This window comes from Trichosurus vulpecula, chromosome 3, assembly GCF_011100635.1.
Source record: "Trichosurus vulpecula isolate mTriVul1 chromosome 3, mTriVul1.pri, whole genome shotgun sequence".
NCBI classification, from domain to species: domain Eukaryota; kingdom Metazoa; phylum Chordata; class Mammalia; order Diprotodontia; family Phalangeridae; genus Trichosurus; species Trichosurus vulpecula.
This window is the reverse complement of record NC_050575.1, coordinates 25111717-25134962: the sequence shown is the minus strand read 5'-3', so window position 1 is coordinate 25134962 and position 23246 is coordinate 25111717. Positions and strand designations below refer to the sequence as shown.

Sequence of the window (23246 nt, the reverse complement as noted above, 5' to 3'; positions counted from 1 at the left end):
AATATGAAAAGGAAAGGCCAGTTAATTCTATCAGCATACTGTATGCAGTGACCTGTGCTAGGCACTATGGGGAGACAGAGATCTTAAAATATAATCTCTGCTTTTAAAAAACATAGTCAAGTAGAATGAATTAAACAAAATACATTACTACAGTAAGAATGTTAAATGCCATGATAGGTACAATAAACTAAGTAGTTGGGGGGGGGGGGGTGGTAAGTAAGTAATGATGAGTTACCTCCAGTTTGAAGGAAGATAGCAGGAAAAGCTTCATGCAGAAAATATCACTTCAGACTAGACATAATTGGGCAATATTAACAGGAAGTGTCTCCCAAAGCAACCGCCTTCCTTTCTCAGCAAATTCAGTCTTGCTCCCCACACCAACTCCTACCCTCATATTAGGGGACTTAAAACATACAGGTGATTTTTCTAATGCCTTAATCTCCCAGTTCATCAACCCACTCAACTCATCCACCATTCCACCTCAATTACATAAAGGGATGATTGCCCTTTTGAGCCTGTCATCAAAATTTCCAAGATCAAGAACTCTGAGCTGTTCTTATCTAACCATGATCTTCTATCATAAAGCCTCTTCCTATGTCTCAGGGATAAGAACTAGACCCATGATTTTGCAGACAAACAAAAATAAAGCACTGTGCTACATGCCAAGAATACAAATACAAGCAAAAAAGAAAGACAGCTCCTGGCCTCAGGGAGCTTACATTCTTCTGGGGGAAGACAACACATAAAAGAGAGCTAAAAAACAAGAAGGAGAAGGAAATTCCCTCTACCAATGCAGGTTGACCCCTCCTATGAAATATATAATCTTAAAGAGTTGTCTAAAGCATTAAAGGATTGTGATATGTCCAATCTGCAGCCAAAACGTGTTAGAGGCCGGACACAGAACAGTCTTTCTGGCTCCGAGACCGACTCTCTATCTATTAGGCCAAAACTCTCCTAAGTATCTTACATTTCCTTGACTTCTCTCCTGGGCCAACACCCCTGTACAGGCTATATTCTCCTCCCTTGATAATCCTGATTCCTTAATTCAACTCTACACATCCTCTAGTTTAAAACTCCCTGATACCACACATTCCTGCTCACAACTTAAGCTCCAATTCAGGAATGTTCCCATCATTTGAATTCTCCAATTACTTCTGCTTTGCTGGACAGAAGTGAGGAAAAGTCCTGAAGGGGAAGAGAGGGTTCTGACCGGATCCACTACAAATGTATCCTTTCCAGTTAGAACTTGGCATCCTTGAAGCAAGGAAATCCTTCTACTTCTCTCTAAATGATTTCCTATCCCACTAACAACAACAATTGTTTCACATCTTCTCTCCTCAAGACCTTATTCCCCCAGTCTTCTCAGATGAGTACCTCAAATGATAATGGACATATGCTGAGAAGTCTCTTTTCTTCATCTCAAATTCCCCCTGACATCATCCCCAGTTATCTCATGCTTTACTCCAAACTTTGAGGAAGTGGCCCTTTTCCCCTCAAGACCAACCTTGGTACATGTGCTTGATCCCATCTCTTCCCAGCTTCTGTAGCACAGCGCTCCCATTATCATCTTTTCTCTCATTGATCTTCCATCTCTTCCTTTCTACTCTCTCTTACCCTGCCTTCTAAACATGCGCATTTCCCCCATCCTCAAAAATACTCTCCCCTAATCCTACCATCCCCACCAGCTATTATCCTATAGCTGCCCTCCCTTTCCCAACCCAATTCTTAGGGAAAATGATCTATCTTCAGTATTTCCACTATCTCACCCTTATACAATCTGGTTTCCAACTCCATCATTCAGCTTTCATGGACAATCTCTATTCTCTATTCTCTGGTTTTTTATTACACTACTCTTCCCATCTGTCCAAACATTCTTCCATCTCCTTTGCTGATTCATTACCCACATCACACCACTATCTGGAGATATAACTAAAGGCCCTACCCTAAGCCTTCTTCTCTTTTCTCTCTACAGTCTCACTTTGTAACCTCACCAGATCTCATGGGTTCAATTATCATCTCTATATAGATGAGTCTGAAATGTATACATATATCCAGTCCTGGCCTCATTCCTGAGCTTCTGTTCTGCATTACAAACTACTTCTTGGCCATTCTGAACTGGATGTCCCATAGGCAAATCAAATTCACTATGTCCAAAACAACCTGTTAACTCCCCCAGCCCCCAAACCTACCCTTATTCCCAAATTTCCTATGTGTGTTAAGGATACCAATATCCTTCAAATCATTCAAGTTCACAACTTCAGTATTAACTTTAACTCACTTTCATTAACCCTACATACCTAATCAGTTGCTAAATCTTGTCATTTCTATTTCCACAATATCTCTCAGATATACTTACTGAGTCCCCCCCTTCTCTCCATTCACACAGCCAACACCCTAGTACAGGCCCTCATCAACTCTCATCTGTTCTTATCCAACAATTTCTGGGTAAGTCTCCTTGCCTTAAGTTTCTCCCTGCTCCAATTCATCTTCTAACAAAGTCACAAAAGTGATCTTCCTAAAGAACAGGTCTGACAATGCCACCTTCTCTCCCTAATTCTCTATTACCTCTAGGATCAAATACAAAAGCTCTGTTTGGCCTTAGAGCTTTTCACAACTTGGCCCTTTCCTTTCTTGTCTACACAGGACATCATTCCCATCCATATTTTCTAAAGATTAGCCTTACTGGCCTTCTTGCAGGTTCTCACACACAACATTTCATCTCTCATCTCTGTGTTTTTGCACAGACAGTAATGCACAGAGCATTACAGAAATGTTCTGCCACCATAACCCTGCCACCTACCACCTTCTGCATAGGGCCTTTCCTAATCCCCCAGGTATTAAGACTTTTCCACCTAACGGTTAACTTGTATGCAATTTGTATATACTTGCAGGCATATGTGTTATTTCCTCCATTTAAAATGTAAGCTCTTTGAGGGTAAGTGCTATTTTGTTTTATCTATATCGTCAGCACCTAGCATAGTAACTGACACATATAACTATGCTCTCCACCAAGAAAAAAATAAGACTTTCTCTTATGCCCAACACAAAATTTTTTAGACTGGGAAGCAGGGTGGGGGAGTAATGCATATCTTAATATCTAAGTGTTTAGCACCACTTTAGATGATGGAGATACAGAAAAAAATAGAATTTATATTCCTCCATCCATTCAGAAGATAATTATTTATGTAAGGCCATAAAATACAAACCCTTTCCACTACAACTTGCAAAGAAATATAAGATTATGTGCCCAAATGAGTGACAATGGACATTTATGAGTTACTGTTAGAAAGTAAAGGGTGCTTAATGAGGCATCAAGAAATCAAGAGATGGCTAGAGTTACGTGCTTAATGTTTGTTGACTTAAGAAGGATATTAAGCTGGGACTTATCTTTGGATAAAAAGATGGGAAGGGAGAGGGAATTCTAGAAGAAGGGAATAGCTTTTCACACTTCAAGTTCAGATTGATCATCACAACACTATCTAAAGTATATGAAGACTTAATTTCTAAAAATAGTGATAGTAAGGCTGTATCAAGTTAAGCATCTACTAAGTTCAGTGTTCTTTTCAACCATCTAAGGAGATCTTAATTTAATCAGACTGCAAATTTTTTAACTGTCTCTCAGGATTCTAAACTTTTCTCTAACATCTCTGCTCCCGTGCTAGAAGGCCTGAAAGTATTTCATAAATGTTAATGAAATTTAACAGTAACTGAAGAACCAGAAAAATCATGGTCCCCATTTCTATACCTTCAAATTTAAACTTCTGACCATGGTAATGACTTAATCAGTATAAGCATCATTCAGGTACACAGTGCTTTGCACATGAAATAAGGGTAGGGAGGGTAGGGGAAAGATGTTATTGAAGCACATAAAGACATACGCAGCATACTTTAAAGTTCTTACCACAATCATTTCTGAAGGTTCTAATACAATACAGTCATATCCTCTTTTTCCTCCAAACTGTTTACCAAAACTGTGAAAACAGAAAAACAAGTTGTTGTTGTTTTTTTAACCAATGTGGGATGGTGAGAAAAACAATGTAGTAAAGAGCCTACAATTATCAGAATACCATTTGATAAACACCTTTTTTTTAAGTTGGTCCCCATTAGTGATATGAAAAATACCTAAGTCTCAGAACTTCCTATATCTTGCAATTTACATTGAATTAAGGGAAATATGAGTAGTAACTGACATACAGAGAGCTTTTAAATTTAAAAAACACTTTACAAACATTATCTCCTTTAATTTTTTACAATAATCATATGAGATAGAGTATGATGACAAAACAAAGAGTGGTGAAGTAATTTTCCCAAGGTCACACAGTTAGTAAAAGAGTCCAATAGAATCCAGATCTTTTGACTCGCAGTACATTACTCTATTTTTTCTACGCTTCATAAATATTATGAAATTATATTGAAGTAATGGCTCAATCTTTCCTTTCTGGACTTAATGCTGCTTTTTGTTTCTTCCATAACTGTCACAAGCTATAGACTACAATGAAAAGTGATCTAAAACAAAATAGCAATTCAGTGAATCTTTTCTATTGTTCTAACACCTGGTTATTTCCTTCTAAGCAAAGAGAATTTTACATGAAAAAGTTAAAAAGTTAAAAAAGTTAGAAAAGTCTAACTTTTCTAACAAAAATAATAAGTGTTAATTCAAGTACCAAGTTTTATGATGCTCTATATTACTTGAGTACACATCTTTAACACTGTCATGTAAAAATGAAAGAAGGAAGTCCCAGGGTTGCTATGGGATACATACATAATCTTGCCCCATTAGATGCTAAGTGGTTTTAATACAAGTCACAGCAATTTATGTGAAAAGCAATAACTTAAGGTTCTCCTTCAGAAAACCACCTGGAAGTTTAAAAAAAATAGCATTTATTCTGACAAGACTTTTTACAGAAAAACAGTGAAGGAGAGCTCCTTCAATAGTCTAGAAATTGAGGCCAATATAAAAAACGATCCCTCTATTCTAGATTACTCAAAAATCAACTAGGTTAAAGTCTGGTGTGATTAAATTAAGATTATGTAAGGGGCAGCTAGGTGGCACAGTGAGTAGAGCACCGGCCCTGGAGTCAGGAGAAGGAGGACCTGAGTTCAAATGCGGCCTCAGACACTTGACACATGTACTAGCAGTGTGACCTTGGGCAAGTCACTTAACTCCAATTGCCCTGCCAAAAAAACAAAAAAAATTATGATTATGTTCAAAATAAGAGAACTGTATTAGCATAAGATGGTAAGGGTAGCTTTGTCAAAGAAACCAGGAAAATTATAACTAGCCACAGATCAAAAACTAGGGAAACACTATCTACTGCACCTTAACAAAGTTATGTATTTATTTTACTTCTTATTTTTAAATGATGTATTATGAACTTAATTTTTTAAATTAATTTTATGATATATTAGAAAGAGTACCAAACAAAGTCAAAAGCCATGTGTTCGAATTTCAGCTTTGCAATGTACTAGCTGTGTAATTTTGGGCAAATCACTTTAACCTCTCCCTGCACCTGGTTCTCCTGATCTGTATCATGGGGATAATGTGACACCTACCTGATAGGGTCACTGTGAAGATAAAATAAAATCATGTACTATAAAGATCAAATGAAATAAAACATACAAAGCATTTTATAAACATAAAATGATGGATAGGTATGAACAATTATTATCACAACTATTTTAGAATGCACAGAAGTCAAGAAGCCCTTCTCGTTTTTGAAAAGTTCTAAAACTATTAAGTCTATTTTCAAAGAATGAAAACATTAATCAACTCACCTAATATCTAAGAATAGACACAAAACCCTTCCAGCATAGCAGAACATTTACTTTTAATTAAGAAATCACATATGCTGACAAAGATAAGCTAGTCAGCATTTATTAAGCACCTACTGGCTGAAAAGGCTGTGTATTAGCTTCTGTATGAGATAAAAAGTTTAGCCAAGTTAAGGTACTTTAAAATCTTGGAATTTACAAAATAGAAGAGAGATAAGCAAATAAAGAATTATGACAGATGTTACATAATAAGTCCAATAGAGAGCTTCAAAACAAAATCCTACTTATTAAGAGATCTAAAGGTGAAAGCTATTACAAACATGGAAAGGTATCGTGAAGAAGGAGGTATCTGAATTGTATGTAATCTGCATCTAACTACACCATCTCTATTTATTGTCTTTTATTTCTTCAGTACATGCTTTCAAATGAACTCACTGTTCATTTTAAATGAATTCATCCTCCATGAGAATGTAAGCACTTTATATTTGTATCCCAAGAACCTAACACCAAGACTACCACTTAATTAATTGATGATGATTGACTGAATGATTGACATTAACAGAATAGCAGAAATTCAAAAGGCATAAGGAAGAGCATAAGCAAAGGCAAGAAAGAGGGAGAGCACATGGAGCTTTTTCAGAATGCAAAGAAGACAGGCTTCACTAGATCAATAAAGCAAAATTACTTAGTGGAATATATGGAAGGAAGAAATAAGAAATAAGGCTAGAAAGATACAGTGGTGCCAGATTGTAAGATGGCCTTGTATGTCAAGCTAGGCATTTGAATTTGCAACATGACGTGGTGGAAAGAGGACTGGGTGCTTTCTTTCCTGCCTGTCTGTGTTTGAGTAAAAGGGCACTAACTGTTGTGAGCCTCTGGATCAGAAGAATGTCAATGCCTACTCTTCTAATCTGAGCTGACATAAAGTCATAAGGACATGGACCGGCTGTTACAGGATTTCTGCTGTATCTATTCCTTTCTGCCTTAGATAAAGGAAATATCAGAGGGTAAACAGACTAGGGTATGATCTTGTGAGTTCCAAAAAACGTGAAGACAGCATCAGGGGTCAAAGAGCTAGAATTCAAGCTGATCCCAATAGGAAGCAAGTACCAAATCAACATCTTGACCTGGCCCAGTACTAGAATGATTTTGTCTCCTGGCTATGCTACATTCAGAAATGAACTTGGTGAGGTTAACGCCTTGTAATAAGCACTTTAATTTAAGCCCACTGTCCCTAGGGACTGAGGAAGTTAAGGGAGAGTGTGCTCCTATTCCTGGGGGAATGTGTACTTCCTTACTTCTCAGTAAATATTCTTTTTATAAAAGCTAATTGATGCTAACTGCTTAAATGATATTGGGGCACTAATCAATGCTGTGGATGTTACTGAGAAGATATTAACAGGCACAGGCTAGGTGAGAGAGAAGCGATATCTCAGTGACTGATATTAGGAAGAACATACCAGAATGGGGGGGGGGGATAGCATCAGAAGATAAATCCTAACCCCTTTGGCATACCTCTAGTGTCTATATAGCTAGTCTTACTCTGGGATTGATCTTGCCAGTAAGAGCAGAAGCTAAGGCAAAGAACATAAGAGCTTATAAACATGAGATACAATGTTAATTGATATATATGTATATATAAACAGTAATGAGTAAACATTAAGTTCCATGAAGACAAGGGCCATGTCTTATCACATCTTTTTATCTGTCATTCCCCCTCATACAATGTTCTACATACAGAAAGCCCTAATAAACATCTACTAAATCAAGGAGCAAAAGAACAAATGCATACATATTGCACAGTATGGGCACTGCAATAAAGTCACCGGGGATGATAAAACCTTCCAAAAAAAGGATTAAATTCAGAGTTTGCATAAATCCGAATGTGAATCCCCACCATGAACTTACTAGCTGTATAACCTTCCTAAGTGTCAGCTTCCTCACCTGAAAAATAGGGACATGGTAGTATACATCTTAGAAAACTGGTCAAATAACAATGTGTATAAAAGAGTTTGCAAGCCTTAAAGTGCTATAAAAATGTCAGCTATCAGTATTATTGCTTGACTGTAAACAGTTACTGAAGATTTTTTGGTTTGAGAGTGCTATGTTCAAATCTAGGTATTGAAAAGTATCTGGCAGTGGTCTGAAGGATGGATAGGATAAGGAAGAGAATGAAGGTGGAAAAAGCCTGTTACCTACAATAGCCTATGTGGGTGGTAATGAAGGCCTGTACTAAGGCAGTAGGAATAAAAAGGGAAAAATATGAGAGATATTCTACAAATGGCAGTATTTAGTAACTGGCTCCATCACAATGCCTCATTTAAAATTTTGTAGATACAGGCTACATGCCAGCAACTAAAGCAGAAATAGCATTGCTAATCTACAAGTCGAAGGGCTTACATTTGATAAAGAATAAGTACTGACATATTCACAAGTGTTTTTGTTTGCAGTATATTAGGCAAAGCAACTATCTCCCCCCAAAGACAGTTAAAATGCATTTTTAAAGGTCACGTAACATCTAAATCACAATCTACAACAGCAGAAAAAACAAGAATTTCTGTAAAGCTTTCATAAATTATAGCTATCATCTATATCATTCACCTTTCCCTCTATCCACCTCAACTAAAAATTAATAGGAGATTTCAGAAAGTTTTCCTGTTCTCCAAAATAAGATTAAATTCATTTGGGGCTGAAATATAATACCTAAAGGAACGGCAGACTTAAGTGACAAAAGGAATCTGTCAAATGTTCTTATGAGTTAATTAATCAACTTATTGATAATTACATAAGACACGAACATTTTGCTGAACCACATAATTTAATAAATCCTACTGTTTTCCTAACTACATTTGTATGCTGCCATAATCTGAAATTTGGAAATGAGCTACCTTGAATTCACCAGCAAATATAATCATGTACAACTAACTCTCTCCCATACTTCCTCTGCATTATTAGAAACCTTAGGCTTTTCTCTTTTCCTCTGAGGTGGAATTTTATCATTAATCTGTGGATCTAAATTTCATGATACACATATTATTTTTTTAACACCTACCCTAGGAGCTGTGAGAAATGGCTGTATTTTATTAACTCAAACACTCTCCCTCTTAACCCTTTGCAATGCTGGATGCTGCTAGTTTTCCTAATAATCATACTAAAGTACAGCTTGTAAAAATTGACATCCTTTACCTATATCTAAATTTTTTTGGACTCAGTTAAAATTTTTCCTCTCATTCACCAAAGAGTTAATAATGGTTTAAAAGGCTTAAAAAAAAACGTGTCAAAATGAACACTTAAAGGTATTTTTACATCTTCTAATACACCCATTTTCTTAATAGTAGCTATAGGTAATGAATTACAGTTTTATGAGAAAAGAAGGAACTAAACACAGAACTACCCCTTGATGAGAGTTAGATATCATGCCAACAGGAGAAGATAGCACGTGTAACTCACAAAAAAATCTCAAACCACAACTTCAATAAAAATATTAATATCAATTATTCAGTTTTGTCATAGTTGTTAATATATATCATATGACCTAAGCTTTACCTTGAAAAGTATATGGTAAGCAATAAACTGGGCATGAAACAAATAAATAATACCACCATTAGAATCATTAAGCAAAACTACAATTAGAGAAGTGGGAGCTACACTGCTCTCTCACTCACTAGAAGAGTGACATTAAAGAAGCTACACAGTATATAGAAGTAAGGCAGCAGATTAAGTATAGGTTATAATACAAACCTAACAGTAGTTCATAGCTATCATCTATGAGGCAAATCACCTTCCTTCTCTAAACTACCATTTTTCCTTCTACAAACATTGGACTGGATGTCTCTAATATCTCTAGCGTCACATCCAGCTTTAAATACTATGGTTCTTTCCAACTCAGCCCTTCTTTGTTCTAACATCAATGAGATTTGGAAACTACTTTGCTGTGTTTAAAGGAAAAATAAAAAGAAGGGTGAAATTTAGGTTACCAAAGATAAATATGCCTCTAAGACTCTCACAGTCCAAGATTTAAAAAATCTTTGGGATTCAATAAACTAATGGCAGCAAATCTTCCCTAATTCTAGCTCTTCAACTACCACTCCTTGACTCATCTCAGAAAAATCTACCAACTCATACTTCTAATAATCTTGCTCCTTTCCTCTTTCTTGATTCTACTCCAACTATAACTAGCTTCTGGATCCTAGGAGGTCCATCAACCTCAGTTCTTTAATGCTAACTAGAGGTTCCAGGGAAGGGAGTATTTTATGTTGATCCTAATCTAACACATATAGTTAATCTTCTAGACTATTTTCTCTTCTCCTCTGAATGGAGAGCATGCTAATTTTTTAAATGTTTTATTGATGATGTTTTTTACACCAATATCACTTCCCAATAATCCACATCCTCTAAAAACTCTCTTCTTATACAGAAAAAGAGTTCAGTCAGTCAGTCAACATATTTACCATGTGCCAGGCACTGGGGCAAATGCTAGAGATACAAAGAAGGGCAAAAGCAAGTCCCTCCCTTCAAGTGGTATACATTTTCATGGTAGAGATATGTAAATGACTATGAATCTATATGACAGTCACATACACATAGAATATATGAAGATAATCTGAAAGGGCAAGGCACTGGCAATAAGACAGATTGGGAAAGGCCTCTTAAACTTGAGGATGACAGGAAAGCCAGGAGGTAAAAGTTGAGAAGGGAAAGAAATCTCCTTGAGAAGTAACCAGGGCAAAGGCAAAGTGACTGGAAGTTAAGAGTGTCACATTCAAGGACTAGGATTAAGGTATAAGAAAACTGGAAAAACTGGAAGGGGTCCAAGTTATAAAGAGCTTTAAATAACAGAGGACTTTATATTTGATTTTAGAGGTAATAGAGTGCCACTGGAGATCATGGGCTTGATATGGTCACTTATATTTTAGAAAAATAAGCCAAGTGAAGTAGGCGAAAACTCAAGGCAGGAACATCAATTAGAAGGCTATTGCAATAATCTAGAAAAGAGGAAAAAAGGACCTGAACTGTGGCTTTATGAATAGAGAGAAGGGGGTAAAAATACAGGGGGATACTGTGATGGTAGAAATGACAAAATCTGGCAGTAAACTGGAAATGCAGTGTAAGTGAAAGTCAAGAGTAAAGGCTGATACTGAGGTTAGGATGACATTCATCCTGAGTGACTGGAAGGAAGAGGATAATCCTTGACAATAATAAGTAAGTTCAGAAAGGAGAGGGTTTGAGAGGAAAGAAAATGAGTTCTGTTTTAGACATGTTGAAGTTGACATGTATACAGGACATCCAGTTCAAGATGTCCAAAAGGCAGCTGAAGATATGTGATTTAGCTTAGCTTAGCTTAGCAGAGAGACTAGACTAGCTATACAGATATGAATAGATATACAGACATGGTAAGCATCTGCATTGAAAAGATAAATGAACTTGTGGAAGTTGATGAGACCACTAAGTGAGATAATAAAGATCAGAAAGAGAAGGAAGTCAAGGATAGAGCCGTTATGGGACATTCATGGTTAGTGGACACGATATGGATGAAGAACAAACAAAGGATACTGACAAAGTTAGGTGTGACATGAAGGAAACCCAGGAGAGAATAATGTCATAAAAACCTAGTGAGAGAAGAGTATCCAGGAGTATGAGGTCAACAGTATCAAATGCTGTCAACCTATACTACAAACAGGTCAAGGATGATTAGGACTGAGAAAAGGCAGTTAGATTTTTGCCATTAAAAAATTGTTGGTGACTTTGGAAAGAGCAATTTCAGTCAAATGATGAGGTCAGAAACAAGAATGAAAAGAGTTCAGAAGAGAGAGCAAGAGGACATGCTGGGATCTCAATCCTAGATGGCTTCCTCATGAAGTTTAGCCATGAAGGGCAAGAAAACTATAACACAATGAGAAACTGGCAGAGTAACTGCTGTCTAGACAATAAATGCAACATTCCACACCTGTGGTTCACCACCTCACTACCAAAAGAAAATAAACAGACATACTTCATACTTTAGTTTCCAAAACTATGGTGTGTATCTGAATTTGGCCAAAGTAGAAATAATGTAGCATAAAAAGAGCAAGCACTCCAAATGGAGTCTCAAAGTACAGATTGACCAAATAAGCTCTAGGTCAGTTTCTTAACTTTTCAGGGGTCACTGACGCCTTTGACAATATGATGAAACCCATGGATCTCTTCTCACAATGTTATTTTTAAATGCATAAAATAAAATACATAGAATTACAAAAAGAAACCAATTATATATAATTATCAAAATCTTTAAAAAAAAAAGTTCAGAGGCCCAAGATTAAAAACCCCTAAACATATAAATATAATGCTATCAGAAATATAAACAAAATCTGACCCGTCAAGCATTTTCCATGAAAGATGTTAAAGAATTCTTTTTTTATCTAAGTATAAGCATCACAAAACCAAGTAAAACAGTCTTATTAAAATGGAGATTATCTGACCAGAAATCACTGCTAAAACAACACTCTTATAACATACCTTTGAGGAGCGAAAATTACAGAGTCGTTCATAAATACAGATCCAGAAAGAAGAATATACCAACATCTGGCAATGGTTTCAGAGCTATAAAAAAAAGAAATATTTAGTCACATTTATTTAGTCTCAATACTAGATGAATTCAAAACTCACTCACTGTCTTCATCAATAAGTGCTCTGAGTATAATGATTTAAAGGAAATTTTTAATTTCTAATCAAATGGGATATGCTATTCAGAATTCTTCTGTATCTAGATTTAGCACACATGTCAAACCTGTTCAAAATTACATTTAACTGATAGGGTTCATTAAACCATGTGGCTAGAGTGCTTTGGCCACAGTCTAAATGTCACATATTCCATTTCTATATGGGCTACTTGGCTTCAAAGAAAGAAAATTCTGTTACATAATAAATGCTAATTCTGGCTAACTATAAAAGAAACCAGAAGAATGCATGTGAAGAGTCATTTCATTTCATAATACTACCAAAAAAAAAACACCCTTTTAATTTTCTTTCCTACTGATGATGGTCTAAGCATCTCTGTATTCGAAATATGGTATTTTATATATAATCCCAATCCTTGAATACTTAACATTTGTATATGTAGGCACAGTTTTAAAATCATGATATTTAGCAACAGTCTAAATATTGGGTGTGCCAATGTCATTAAACTGGAGACTAAGCTATATAATAGTTCACCAACCCTAAATAAATTAGGTAGCTAAAAAATTCAATTCATGCAGGCATTAATTTTTTTTATCTGGTTTTCCTTTGGCAACAGGTACCAATCTGCCAAAATGCAGACCTAAAAGTAAATATATTTTACAATTTTAAATAATTCATAAAGGACCAAAACAAAATAAATCACTTCTAGCTGTTTGTACAATTTTTGTTCTGTAACAACTGATACCAAAGGTAAAATCCAATAACAAAACATAAAAGCCACCTTGTTCACCCAAGTTAGTAACACTTACCAAAAAAGAATTTGATTCCCATTATATCTTTCATACCGTGCTCTTGCAGATATTAACCTGATACACAAAAACATAAGTTAAATCTTTTGTAACAGACTATGATTCAAGTTGCATAGCTTAAAGGACCATCTTTAACACAAACTGAGATAACACTGAGCAGTGTCACATTATTGGATCCAATCAGTTATAAACCTCATCTTCTGTTCAAAGAACTTTTAGATACACTTTTTAACATCATATTGTTGCGCAATATGATATTTACTAAACTTTCATTTTTGACATTAAATCAAGCTTATCAATTTGTAACTAAAACACAAAGTTATGGCTTAGGCTCTACATTTTAAAAACACTACTTCAGGCCACTCATGCTCTTTCTCTATGATGGGCCCTTATCTGACACATAGCAACAATTTAATAATTTCCACTATCCAGTAGAAAATAAAAAACCCTCTGTATATCTAGAGTATTAGTGCAAAAGACACCAAGACTAGGGTGAGAAACCTTTAAGATATCAGGATTACTAAAGGATAAAGAAGGTCAGCTCTGGAAGTCAGAATCAGCTAGACAGGAAAAGAGAAAACCGGCCAGTCAGCCACAAGCAGACAAGAAAAATAAACAGACAGAAATGAGGATGGTAGCACCAGCACAGAGGTTAACACAACCACAATAAAAGAGATGAAACCAGGATACAATCTGGGTCCACATCTAGACTACTGAATTCTCATTTACATAATACTCAATTCCAAAGAGCATAGATCATAAAATATAAAAGAATCAAAGGATCATAACATCATAGACTAAAAGTTAGAAAGCACCTTATCAGTCACTTAGATTTTTTTAAAAAATGAAGGAACTGACGCTTAGAGAAGTTAAGTGACTTGTCCATAGTCACCAATTGGGACAGTCAGAATCCCCACTCAGGTCTTCTGACTCTATGTTCAGCAGATCAAATTCAGCACTTTGGAGATAACATGAAATTTCAGACCAGATTTCTCAGCCACCAAGAATGCTCTAAGACTACTGCCCCTGGCATAACCTCATACATACTCAGGGAATTCACACAACTGTAACATTAAGCTAAAAAAAAAAAAAAAAAAGCTCCAAATTTGCTCAAGAAAGTTGAAATTATTTTTTGAATATTTACGCCACTGCATCCTACCCCAGACAACAGCTGCCTGTACAAAAGTTAGTAAATTCTTTACAGATCAACCCACATCTTTAAATAAATTAGAACCTGAGCTCAAAATCTGCCCTGAAGGTGGAGTCTACAGTATTTTGTACAAAATGTTACAATACTCTTCTTCATCAATATTATTAGCAACAATATAGACATTTATATCACATACTAACACTTACAAAGCACTTGTACATCCCTCATTTCGTTTGGTCTTCAAAACAACTTTGTGAGATAAGAGCTAAGGGTATCATCACCATTCCTCACTCTCCTCGCACCACACATTCAGAGAGTTGACATATCCTGCAGTTTCCACCTCAAAAAAATCTCCTGACATACAACTTCTCCCTAATTCTGACAACCATCAGTTTAAGTTCAGGCCCTCATCTCAGGCCTCATGAGACCCCTCACCTGGACTACTTCAATGGTCTCCTAATTGGTCTTCCAGCCTCTCTCCTTCCCAATCCACCCTCCACACAGCTGCCAAAGTAATTTTCCTGAAGTACAGTTCTGACCATGTTACTTTCCGGCTCAGTAAACTCCAGTCTCTCAGTTGACTCTAGGATCACATACCAACTTCTCTTTTTGGTTCTTAAAACCCTTCACCACTGGCCCCAACCTATCTTTCCTGCCTCACCGTCTGTTATTTCCCTTGTTCACCCTAGCCTTGTCTCTGTTACTCACACAACAAACTCTGCATGCTTTTGAACTAGCCATCTTCCATAACCCACATGTACAGCATGCACCCCACTCCGTTCAGAGAACTCTCATTTCTTTCTGCCTTCTACATGAAATCTTCCTCATTTCCTCTTCTCCAATTACCATGTTTACAACTACTTTGTATTTATTTTATATTCTTTCTATACATATTTATTCTGTATATATTTATATATGGACATACTGTTCTCCCCCAAAAGAATATAGGCTTCAAGAGGGCAAGAGTGATTATGCAGGTGTTAGGGGCATGACAGTCCCACAATCTGGAAAATCTGTGTAAAATGTTTTCGCCCTCCCTTCGTACCAGAGAAGAAGTTTGGATTTTTTCTTTTTCTCTTATGGAGTGTTTAGAATACCGTATTGTAAAATTTGGGTTAAGTATTTGGTCAAAGGCTCTGTGTTGTCTGCTAGCTTTTATATATCTTCTGCAGCTTCCACAAAACTCCCAAAAAATTCCCATTTAATTTCTTATGTGCCAACCCACAATATATCAAAACCCCAATGGGGAAAGTCATGATGTGAAAGGGATACCTAATTTTTCTTTGTATCCCCAGAGCCTAGCACAGTGACTGTTATACAGTAAGTGTTTAACAAATGTTTATTGATCAACTAATCTCCTTTGTACAAAAGAGGCTCAGAGAGTAGCATAGCACAGAATAGTAGATAATAGTATGCTACATTTGAGAGTGAGGAAGACCTGGGTTCAAATTCAGCCTCTGATACTTCACAGAATTATTGATTTGGAGCTGTCGGGGACCACAGAAATCATTTAGTCTCTAACAGGACCAGCATCCTCTTTCACTTTTCCCTCATGTAGTTTAATCTAGTTCTTTTCCTAAAAGACAAAAAAGCTAAGATCTGATTGGCACGGGAGGCTAAGGCTCAACCCACCTGTATCAGGTATAGGCCCTTCAGACTTGGCAGGCACCACAGCCTGTCTAGAATGGTTTCCACACAGAGGTGAAGGAAGGCCACATCCTATATTCTAGTTCAGTACCTTTCTAAACTTTAGCTAAGTTAACCCTCTGTTAAACGCTGAATGATCCATCAGTGTTTCATTTAATTCCAATATGAGACATAAACAATCAGGAAACTGGCTTGAGTCAGGCCTAGCCCACTCAGCAGTCCAATCTTTTCATTTACAGATAAAAAACTAAGATCCATAGAAGAAAAGCAATTGTCACACAAGTAATAAGTGATAAAGATAAGGGCCCTCCATTCCAAATCCAGCTTTCTTTCCACTAATGGCTAGGTGACTTTTGGCAAGCCATTTCATCTCTCAGCCTTAGTTTCCTCATCTGTAAAAAGGGGATAACTATAGTACCCACCACTTTTGTGAGGCTAAAGTGAGTTAATGTATGTAAAATGCTTTGCAAAGTTTAAAGTGCTGTATCAAATGTTAGTTCTAGTAAAAGAGTCAAGATACAAACTCAGGTTTCTGCTGACCCCAACTACAACACTTCGACCTATACCAAACACCCTGCAATGTTAGTCAAAGTGTTTTTTTCAAAAACTCTTCTCATAATCCCCTACTAAATGTCATAAGCCAGCAACTTGAACTAACACCCCTTCTCCCAACCAAAAATAAAATCATGAGCTTTCAAGTATGTTGTATGAAAAAAAAGCTTAAAAATACAGGGATGAGGTATTACTACCTTAAATTTGACTTCTCAATTTTTTCATGAGTAAAGGGGTCTAGTGATGTCTGCCTGGCCTCGGGAGTAGGAGAAATATAGGGCAAGTAGTCTGTAGTAGATTGGTTGGCAGGGCTGTGGGGATTAAAACTGTCCAACCTACAATAAATGAAACTGAGGCAGAGCTCTGAGCCAATGGGACTTTATTAAAGGGTCCATGATCCCCTCTGATGAAGTAGACCTCAGATCTTCCTCACGATCTGAGATCCCTTCCTCTTCCAGGACTTCGTTTTTATAGGGTTTGACAAACAAATATGCCAAAGAGGAATGGTAAAATACAGAATCTCATTGATTACTAGACCTTGCTCCTCAGGGCCAAAAATGACATATTAGCAGGAAGGGTCTTGGTTTGGGTGAAGCACGGGGCATCTCCACTAAGTGGTCATAAGATGGTCACCTACTCATGTTGAAAAAGAGAGAATGGTCAGGAAGTACAAAAATAAGTTAACACTTTCCAAAGCATCAAGACATCCCACCCATGCTGGGTCTGGACATGGAATTTGAGCAAAATAGGATAGAGATATCTTTGTCAGAATTCTTGTGATTATGCAAGTAAGCTCCACAATTCAGGTCTTCCTGACTCCCGGCCCAGTGCTTTATTCACTGCACCACTTAGCCACCCAGACCCAGAAATGCCAGGGAATGGGAATAATGATGATTCTTCTGCCCAACACCCCAAATCCTTGTACAGATAAATAAATCATTACCTCTATTAGTCACAATCTAGGATGAGGCTTCAACTATAATTGAGTAGGCCACTTACATCCTTCAGGTCTATAATACACCACTAGATCAATTATACTTTTAAAAAATACAAAATGACTACTATAAGATAAAGATGATTTTTTAAAATATCTGTTAAACTGAATTGTTCATAAGAGCTAATTTTATAACTATAATAAAATCAACTAAGTTGGGAGTTTTGAAATATTTTCGCTATTATGGATGTTTTGTGTAACGATATTTAATCTACATTCATTAAGCTCTGTCTATGATGAAAACCACTAAAGGAAAGCAGCTTTTTATTCCTATTAGTGACTCATATTTTTCTCCTTATTGTGGGTTATTTATTGGCTACTATTTACCTTAGCTGATGTTCCCTGAGATTTGATAAAATCTCCATCCCGTGAAGATAAGAATAAATAGTATTTAGATCCTGTAGAAAGAAAAAAGAAATTTTAGGTTTTCATCCAAATAAAAATTTCTAAGTACAACGAGGTCCTTCCCCTCCCTCTGTCCCCCCACCCCCATCCCCAGATTAATTTGGACTTTAGATTTCTGGCAATCTCAAGGATCCAGGACATAGTTGCAAAATTTGCAATTAACCAAAACAGATCTTTGAAGGGCACCGAGTTTGGTATCAAGAACACCTGAGTTCAGATCCAGCCTGAAACGCCTACTAGCTGTATGACCCTGGACACGTTATTTAACCTGTCTGCTTCAGTTTCCTCACCTGTAAAATGAGGATAACAACAGCACCAAGCTCCCACAGTTGTTATAAAGATCAAATAATATTTGTAAAGTGATTAGCCCAGTGCGTGGTGCCTATATAGTAAGCGCTAAATAAATGCTTATTTCTTCCCTTTCCACCCTCCCTTTGAAGGTAAAATAGCTGTCACAAAGCTCATTAATTTTACTACTCAACAAGGAAGGCACAGAAAACAACCAGAGCAGCTGGTGGCAAATGGAAGAGAGAGCTAGGATTTGCCCCCCCCCCATAAAGGGAAGCTATGAAGTGAGCTTTTTAGCTCTACCCTCTAGTCTTCTAATCAAGAAAGGCAGAAGCAAGAAGCAACTGATGAGATGTGAGTACCAAAACTAAAGCAATCTCCATTATGAATATGAATGTAATGCTATGAAAATCCATTGGGGGGAGCAATTCAGGAGGGAGGATGGGAAAGAATTCACGAAGCAAGCACCATCTCAAGATGAACCCTGAAAGTTGGTTGGTATTTTAATGGGCAAAGATTGGGAAAAGAAGACAAAGAGAAGAAATCTTTGACTTGATGCTCTTTCCCTCTGAGTCAATTACCAAGTCCTGTCATTTCTGCCTCGATGTTCTTTGCATTCATCTCCTCCTCACCATTCACTTTAAAACCAACCTGGTTCAGCCCTTCATTAATTCTCTTTTGAAGTATTATATTAGCTCTCCTCAAACCCATGCTTTTCACAGCCTCCAAAGTAATTTTCCTAACATTTGGGTCCAAACACATCATTTTAATATTCAAAATCCTTCAGTGGTTCCTAGTTTCCTGCTTCTGATCTTATCACTCAAGGCCTTACAGACTGGGGCTCTACTTTACCTTTCCAGCTTCATCTCACCTTATTCTTCATGCATGATATCCTACCGACTGCCCTCTCTCACTCAGGGTACATTTGCATAAACTTATACTGTCCCTATATATTTCTGAATCCACCAGATATTTCAACCTATTGAAATCCTTCTCTCTCTTCACCACACAGCTCAATGGCTTCACCTCAAATAATCCTGAGTAGGAAGGGACTTGAGAGGCCATCTAATCCAATCTCCTCACTTTACAGATACAAAAATTGAGCCTCAAAGGAGTAAAGTGACTTGCTTAAGGTCACAAAACTGGTAAGCATCAGATTTACATTTGAACTCAGGGTCCTCTGATACCAAAGTAGGTGCCTTTTCCAACAAAAAGTGATTCCCTTCTGTCCGTGAATCTAACTGCAGCTCTACTTGGTTTCAACTCCACAGAAAAAGATTCCCCTCCTCCCTAAGGAGTATCCCCTGGTGTTCCCTTCCCTTTCCAGGTTAGTTTTGTGTGTTGTCTTCACCCATTAGAGTGTAAGCTCCTTAAGGGAAGAGACTTTCTCTCTTTTTCTTATTTGTATCCCCAGTGCATAGCATGGTGCCTGGCATTACAGAATATATAAAATATTTGGGAGTCCATAGACCAAGATAAACAAAGAATTACATGTAGGTTGGCATAAATTCACTCCAACTCATATTCTGAGTTTCGGTTTTCATGTATGCTAAATTTATCATATCCATCACCCAAAATAATCACAAAGTAGAATGTACCAGTTAGACGGCAAAATATAACACATGGATTAAAAATTTTAAAGGAATTAAAATACAAAACATTAAAACACTAAATATAATTCAATATTTTTGTTAATTAAAAGGACAATTCATAAAGCAGGAAGTTTGAGTGTTACAATACCCATTTTATATACAAAAAAAACAGGTTCAAAATCTTACAATTGTTAGACAATTAGACAACATGAGGTGAAATTAGAACTCAAGCTCCAATCTTCTGATTCCAAATTCAAGATGCTTTCTACTGCATCACAATTTTTTCCCAATACAAAAACAACAGCAAGAGATTGAAGAGTTTTGAGCAGAGAAGTAAACATGATGAGACTTGTGCATCTGACAACAGTATAAAGTATAGATCAGAAGAAAGTTGGAACTAGGAAGACCAGTTTGGGGATTATTGCAATAGATCAGGTGGGTAGCAAATACGGACTTAACATTAGTCCATGGCAGAAAGAACAAAAAGGAAAAAATGTATTTGATAAATATTGCATAGGTAGAATCAAATAGGATTTTAGCAACTTATTAGATGCTGTAGGAGAAGAATCTAAGAAAATGTCAACGGAACTATGAAGATCAACTAGGCTAACTTTGAATATAATCTGAATCCATTAAGAAAGAAGGGTTCAGAGCAAATCAGTTGCTCTGATCAAGGGAGTTTTATAGGGTTTTCTTGTCCTTTTGATTGTTGGTCTTCGATAACAACTAAGAGTTTTGGTTTGAACATGGTGGTGCTACTAGTAGAAATAGGGAAATTCAGAGTCATTTTTAGGAACAAGATTACTGAACATAGGTTTGACGTACTGGCACGAGGAAGTATGAAATACAGGTCTAGAGCACAAGAGAAAAGTCAAATCTAAACATAAATATTTGGGAGTAAACTTCATAGAGATGATGGTTGAAGGGACAGAAATGAATAAAAATGCCAGGGGAGAAAATGCAGACTGTTCATGGCCCTCTTTTATTCTCTCTTGAGGAACACCAACATTTATGCTTCAGAAGATAACGAACCAGTGAAGGACACAGAAGGAAGAATACTAGGATGGTACATGTTCTTAGAAAGCAAAAGAATATCTAGTAAGAGAAGAATATTAAACAGTGCCAAATGATGTGGGGAAACTAAAAAGAACAGGGAATGGAAAACGAAAACCCTATTTGAAAATTAGGAAGTTATCGATGATCTTTAAGAGGGAAATTCCAATAAAGTAAAATGTTAAGTTGGATCGCAAGGAGCAGTGAGTGATAAATAGAAGAAAAGTGTAGACTATTTTTTCCCAAGTTTGGTGATAAAAGGTAAACAGAGACAGAAGTGCCTCTAGTTGGTAGAGCAATACTAGTTAATATTTATTTTTGACTAATTAAATACTACATAAACCAATTTTGAATATTAATATTTTCTTGGGTCATGGACCCCTCTGGTGATCTGGTGAAACTATGGACTTTAAATATGTAGGATTACAAAGAAAACCAATTATATTAAATGTTAAAAACATTTTTTAAATGTTCATGGACAAGAAGTTAAAAACTCCTGAGCCAGCCCAGGACTACTTAAATTGTGGGCTGCAATGGGGTTGTATAACTGAATGTGGGGGTCTCAAAAAATATGGCAACAGTAAAAGGTTTCTGAAAACACAGTAATTCAAAATCAAACACATAATGAATCCAAAGTGTTTCTGGCAGTGCTTGCCCATGTTGCATCACAAGACTTCACTGCAGCCTTGATTCGGAACAACATACGTACTTTGCACTACACATGCAGTGTCACACCATTCAACACCAACAAACACTGCCAGAAACAGCTCGGCTGTGATTCGAAACTACTGTACAAGTTCTCTGCTCTTACAGAAACAAAATAGTTTAATTATGGAAAATAAAGACTTTAATATTTCCCTACAGTCATTCCTCAGCATGTATCAAATTAGTATATCTTTGGACTGGATAGTGTTGTTATGTTTCCTTTTTAAAATTACTGTTATCTCCTTCTTTACAGAAACCTGTGTTTAACTGCAGCAAGTAAATACAAAAGCCCTTTAATACTTCTTCACCATCAGCACTGTATGTGTATCTTAATGCCAAGCATGCCATGTACTGCAATACACCAAGGAATATTCTGAATGACTTTTAAAATCTTCAAATAAAGAAAAACAATGTTTTGAGAAATTTGTTACTGTCAATGAGAAGTATTTACTTGCATCTTATTAAACTTCTTATTTAACTGCAAAAACTAAAAAGCCCTACATGACAGAAGATCTTGTGTTACCTGTGGCTATTAAAACGTCAGATACAGCTCATGGGAAAAAGTATGGAGATTAAATTCGTAAAATTGCTTTACCAAATGATACTGTTTCCAAAAGAATTTCTTAAATTAGCAATGCCCAATTCCAGCAGCTTATTACCAGGCTTAAGGGCAGCCCAAAGTTTGCAACTGTTAGATAAAACAACTGATATTTTTAACATGGCACAGGTGTTACATAAGTTTATGAAGGAAACATACATGAAGAATTACTTTATTGTCACCCTTGGGAAAGGCACAAAAAAGGGGAAGATATATATATATGTATATATGTATGTGTATATATATATATGTGTGTATATATATATATGTGTGTGTGTGTATATATATATATGTCTTAAAGTTGATGAATTTTTCACAAATGAAGGTTTACAGTAGAAAAATTGCATTGGAGTCTGTACAGATGGCGGTGGAGAAATGATGGGCAAGAATGACTTGCAGCAAAAGTTAAAGCTGGTGGCAATGAACATATCAGTTTTACTCACTGCATGATCCACTGGCATTCATAGCCAAAAAAAAAAAAAAAACACCAGTTAGATGTTTCATAATACTAACAAAATCATTAACTTCATTAAAAGTCATGCCCTTAATGCCCATCAATTGGGGAATGGCTGAACAAACTGTGGTACATGAAGGTGATGGAATACTATTGTGCCATAAGAAATGGGGATGATGCAGACTTCATAACAACCTGGAAAAACCTACACGACATAATGCTGAGTGAGCGGAGCAGAGCCAGGAGAACGTTGTGCACAGCCACAGATATATGGATTCCGTGAGGACCAACCCTGACAAACTGCGCTTTTCTCAGCAACCTAAGGGGCAAGGACAACTCCAGGGGACTCACGATGGAGAATGCTATCTTCATCGAGACAAAGAACTGCGAAGTTTGAATACAGACTGAGGCACACTACATGCTCGCCCTTTCTGCTTCTCTTTTGTTTTTGTTTTTGGGTTTTTTTTTTTTGGTTCTGTTTCTTCTTTCTCATGATTCATTCCATTGGTCAAAATTCTTCTCCACGACTTGACTAGTGCATAAATTAATTCAATGCGAAGTTATACATGA

The 23246-nt window shown here is 36.6% G+C and overlaps 1 protein-coding gene across 9 annotated transcripts in view; it reads right to left on the bottom strand.

Annotated features, from left to right (window-relative positions):
• RAPGEF6 (Rap guanine nucleotide exchange factor 6) overlaps positions 1–23246 on the bottom strand; it is a 236387-nt gene that overhangs the window by 179909 nt on the left and 33232 nt on the right. For all 9 annotated transcript variants that reach the window (XM_036748835.1, XM_036748842.1, XM_036748840.1 and 6 more), the window contains exons 2-5: positions 17909–17979; positions 13239–13295; positions 12268–12351; positions 3902–3971 (exon numbers count right to left, since the gene is read on the bottom strand). In XM_036748835.1, the coding sequence (XP_036604730.1) occupies positions 3902–3971; positions 12268–12351; positions 13239–13295; positions 17909–17979 (282 nt within the window). The remainder of the gene's footprint in view (positions 1–3901; positions 3972–12267; positions 12352–13238; positions 13296–17908; positions 17980–23246) is intronic.